At 39.2% G+C, this 5,352-nt stretch overlaps 1 protein-coding gene across 1 annotated transcript; it reads right to left on the reverse strand.

Moving 5' to 3' along the window:
• Window positions 1-213: 213 nt before the first annotated feature.
• Window positions 214-939, reverse strand: LOC140869642 (uncharacterized). The gene has a single exon (XM_073272973.1). It carries the CDS (start codon window positions 937-939, stop codon window positions 214-216), a length of 726 nt encoding a protein of 241 aa, XP_073129074.1.
• Between the last annotated feature and the right edge of the window lie 4,413 nt (window positions 940-5,352).

The following is a 5,352-nucleotide window of genomic DNA, read 5'->3' on the forward strand; positions in this document are numbered from 1 at the left end:
TTGCTTGATAGGCCGGGATCCTGGGAGGATATTCAGCTTGTGCTCGGCCAGATGAGACGGGACTCCAGTTAGTTCTTTGGGAGACCAGGCAAACACATCCACGTTTTGAGCCAGGCAAGCTTTCAATTGCTCGGCCAAAGCAGGCTCCAGACCCCGAGCTATCCGGGCAATCTTCCCCGACTGTCCGGGCATTACCTCCACCTCCTCATATTCCTATTTTAACTCTTCCACTGCGCATACCTCCTCCTGCTGAAGATCGTCCTTTCTCTCCGTCCCTCGGGCCCTCTTATTGTCCACCTGGATGGTGTCCGCATAACACCGCCGAGAGGAATGTTGATCTCCCTTTACTTCACCCACTTGATTTCCCACCGGGAATTTGATCCTCTGGTGATATGCAGAAGCGACAGCCATAAAAGCATTCAGGGCCGGTCTTCCTAGGATGATATTGTAGGAAGATGGGGCCTCCACCACGGTAAAGAGGGTCGTGATAGTCTTCTTTATATCACATGATCCCAGGGTGATTGGTAGCCATACTTCTCCACTGGGCCGAACAGTATGTCCTGCGAACCCATACAGAGATGTTTTCACGGGATGGATCTCACACCCTTGTAAGTCCATTTGCTCGAATGCTTCTTGGAAGATGACATTCACAGAACTCCCCGAATCCACAAACACCCTTCTCATGTCATAGTTAGCAACTCGAGCCCAGATAAGTAAAGCGTCGTTGTGAGGCAGACACACTCCTTCCAATTCCCCCGGTCCAAATGTAATGATTGGGCTGGGGTCCAACCTCCGGGCCTCGATTCCCAGGATTTCTCTTTTACTCCAAGATTTTTGAGCCCTATTAGAGTCCCCATCAGTGTAACCTCCCGAAATCATGTTGATCACCCCTTTAGAAGATCCCTCTCGGGGTTCTTTGTCTGGCCTTCGAGGTGTCATCTCCCAAGTTTTCGGAGGGTCGGGCCTATTGGGCCGCGTGATGTCGGGCTATAGCACCCAGGGACGCCCCTGCTGCTTCTTCTCCACATGCCTTGCTTCCTCTGGTACAGACTGTCCTGGCTCTGATATGAGCCTTCGGCACTCACTGGTGTCATGGGTGTTTACCCGATGTATCGAGCAATATTTTCCCGGCCTTTTTGGAGGTAACGGCTGGGCATTCTCCTCACATAGATGAATCTCTCGATCCCGGGTTATCCTGTGAGGAGCATAGGTGGCAAGCCTCCCTGGTTGATCCGGCCTTCTTCTTCCCGTATTACTCTGGTTTCCTTTCTCCTTGTGTGCTTCATTCTTGTCTTTCTTCCTCTTCTGCCGCTGGGCTTCCTCCATGTTGATATATTTCTCCGCTCGAGCCAAGAGGTCCTCGAAGTATCGGGGAGCCCTCTTGACTAAAGACCGGAATAATTCTTCTTCTTTAAGTTCCTGTGTGAAAGCAGTGATTTTGGTTTCCGGTGCACACGCAGGTACTTTCAGGGCCACTCTATTGAACTTCCTAATATATGCTCTTAAAGACTCCTCGTTTAGCTGTTTTATCTCAAAGAGGCTGAGAGTGGTTTTTTTGTATCGCTTGCTGCTGCTGAAGTGTTATAAAAAGACTTCCCGAAATTCTTTGAAAGTCTTAATACTTCCTTCTTCCAAGTTTTCGAACCATCTTTGGGCGGAATCCACCAAGGTAGTCAAAAATACCTTGCATTTGATTTGATCACCATAACAGTGTAACATTGCCACATTCTCAAATTGAGTCATATGCTCTTCTGAATCGGCATTGCCATCATACTCCTTTATTTTGGCAGATTTGAAATAGACCGGCAGTGGCTCCCCAATGATTTCCGGGGAGAAAGGACAGCCCAAACTCTTGACCCACGAAGATTCCTGCGGGTCCGTGTTCTCCAGCTTTTGTATTTTTTGTTTCAGCATCTCCAGTTCCCCCGCCATAGTGACATTTGCAGACCCAGCATGTGAATTTCCCTCCTCCTCCAAGTGTATGCCTTTGTTCTTTTCTTTTTCGGGTCTCGGCTCCTTTTCTCTTTCTCCTTCTTGTCCTTTTTCGTTCTCCCTCCCTAGGCCATCCTTTCCTCCTTCTTGTTGTATTGCCATGGCCTTTTGCATAGCGGCGTCTACCATAGCGTTCATTTGTTCTTGCATTGCGGTAATCGCTTGATGAGAGCTTTCTGGATCATCAATGATGGTCATATCTACGCCTTGAACTCACTTTTTCACAGACGCCGCCAATGATGTGGTTATCATAAAATGAGTACCCGGGAGTGAGCAAATTCCCGGGTGAAAAAGATAGGTCAATACCTTATCAATTAGGAATCTAAGGTTATTCGGATATTTGAGAGAGTGAGTATGTATGCGGAATAATGATGATGCCTTGAGAGATTCTCCTTAGGTCCCTTTTTATAGTCGCCCGCCCGGGTCCTTAATGATTATTGGGTATGGGCTTACTGACCGCCTGCATGAGGATGGGATGTTTACCATGTGTGATTTAGACACCCCGTCACTTTCCGCAGGAGCCCATCTCGTTGGCACGTGGTTAATAATGATTTTGGTCTGTGATTTGCATCTGTTATACTTCAAGTAGACGTGGCCGCTTCCTAGCCCTAAAGATAGAAAAACTCAGGTCCCACCGACCTCCCGGGATTCTTGAGGCCTTCCCGGGTATTTACACCCTCCGGGGTTTATTTATACCGGGTTTCCTTATACCCGGGTGAACAATATCTCCCGGGCTACTTTTCCACCGGGACATCACCATACTTTCTAAAGATAGTCGGGCTAGGACCTGCTCCGCTGTCCCGAAGAAGAGAGGCGCCCTTGTTACTTATCCTCCTCCTGGGTGAACAATCTCCCCTGGGCTACTTTTCCACCGGGACATCACCACACTTCCTAAAGATAGTCGGGCTAGGACCTGCTCCGCTGTCCCGAAGAAGAGAGGCGCCCTTGTTACTTATCCTTTTCCCGGGTGATTAATTTCTCTCGGGCTACTAGGACCTGCTCCGCTATCCCGAAAAAGAGAGGCCCTTGTTACTTATCCTCCTCCCGGGTGATTAATTTCTCCCGGGCTACTTTTCCACCGGGACATCACCAATATGTATATCAAATATTCTTTATTCTTCAGAGTCTCCCACTTTGTTGGCACCCAAAGAGGATATAATTAAAAATTAAATATATCTTCATTACTCATGATGCAATTTTATATTATATAGTATACATAGTTTATCAATAATTAATTTTTAGATGATAATTGAATATAAATGAAAATTTATAAATACAACTTTATTTCTCATGATACAATAAATCACTCATTAAGGTTGGACTAAAATCTTAGAGGGTGTTTGGTAGAGCTTAAAAGTTCTTTCAAATAGCTTATAAGCTCTCAAATTTTGTTTGGCAAAAATTTTTAAAAACAACTTATAAGCTGTCAAAATAAGTTGTTTGACAGCTTATAAGCTGTTTTTAAAAAAGTAAAGGGGGAGGTATTTTTTTTTCAAAAAGATCTTATTTTAATATTCTATCTCTCTAAAATATCCTTGAATATTTTCATAAATCTCCATCATATCCTCCACCCATTAAATATTAAATATTATTTTTTAAAAAAATTACAAATCACATAAATTTTTTTAAAATAAAATATTAAAACAGTTTTATTTTTTAATATATGTTTATTCTAAAACTATTTTCGTATGTGTATAACTCAAAATTTTATTTTCATAGAATTATACCTTTTTTGGTAATTTTGACAATAAAAAGATCTTATAATACCAAACATATCAACATCTTTAAGTTGTTTAAAATAAGTTTACCCAAACACTTTAACAACTTATTTTTAAAATAAGTTCTAACAACTTATAAGCTCGTAAAATAGTTTTTAAGCACTAGGATCTTATAAGTTCTTTTTAATAAGTTTAGTCAAACACCCTCTTAATCTCTTTTTTGCCTTTGTTTTTTTATCTCATTTTTTCATAATTTTCCATACATATTTATTTATCAATAATACAGTTTGAGGGTAAAGTTATAAATTTAAAATGAAAAATTTTTGCACATCATTCATTCTTATTTTTATAGTAGAGATAGAGATGGATTATAGTAGAGATAGATATATTAGCCTTAATTTTTTCACCCCTAATTGGTTTATTGTTTTCAAAGTTCTCTATCTTCCCTTTCGGTTGGTATCTTTTTAATTTGTCACGGTGGTTGGTTATCAAGAGTACATGCGATATAATGGCATTCGTCATCATGTTATATATATATATATATATTAATTATTATTGTTAATATATAATTTAATGATGCAGATAATTAATGACATTATCTAATTAACTTGAATTTTTATTGGAGAAATGACAAGTACGTGTGATATTTATGATATGGATGCATGATAATGCAATTCCACCTTTAGTATAAATGATGTACAATTACAATGACACATTGTCTCCCTAGTCAATACGTTTCATTTTTAAAGATCGAAGAGCTCATCCAAAATTTAAGATAACTAGCTAGGTGCTACGTACGTTGTAAAAAAAAAAAAAAAAAACCACTAATGTTAAGTCGATGTTTTAATATTTTCTTTTTTATATTGATATTATTTTTGGGATAGTTTGAAAAATGACTTTGATCAAATAAATTTTTTGATTTATAACATTTTTTGAAAAAAAATTGCAAAATGATCTTCAAATGCAAAGAAAATAGAAAGTCTAAAATTTATACATGGAATTGATTCTAAATTATTATATTTCGTTTTCGTATGCCGATTTCGTGAAGACGTGATTTGGTTGGAGAAAACATCCTTTTTTTTTCTAAAAAAATCATTTAGTTATTTAGAGGTCACATCTTTGCTTGTTGATTGTTTATCAGTTTGTTACAATTCTTGGTCCTTTCTTTTGTCTTGTTCGGTTGTTCCACTTCCGCGCAACACAAGTTTGGCTCTTGGCATTTGTGTTCCGTGAAGTTGCTTTCGTTATTTGGATGCACTTTCGATTAAATGCTAATTCTTGTCCAAAACGACGATCGAAAAAAAAAAAAAAAAAAAAAAATCAAAAACACAAATTCTTGTCGCAAATCATGACAGGAAATTAAGAAGGCATGCATGTAATATGGTTGATGATTCGATGGAGCGTTAACATTGTAGTGAGATTGCCAACTTGTTCTGGAAAATAAATGATTTATAGAATTTGGATATATAATATATGGAATGTAGTGACCTTTACCTGGATCACCTACTAAACAGAACTTAGGCATGCAATTAACTTAATTAAACGGATATCAGAATAAAACTGCGGAAACCATAAACATTATACAATCCCAAGGCAAGGAATCTGTAAATACCCAAATATAATACAACTCAATCGAACAGTT

This window comes from Henckelia pumila, chromosome 1 (genome assembly GCF_033568475.1).
Source record: "Henckelia pumila isolate YLH828 chromosome 1, ASM3356847v2, whole genome shotgun sequence".
In the NCBI taxonomy this organism is placed as follows: Eukaryota; Viridiplantae; Streptophyta; class Magnoliopsida; order Lamiales; family Gesneriaceae; genus Henckelia; species Henckelia pumila.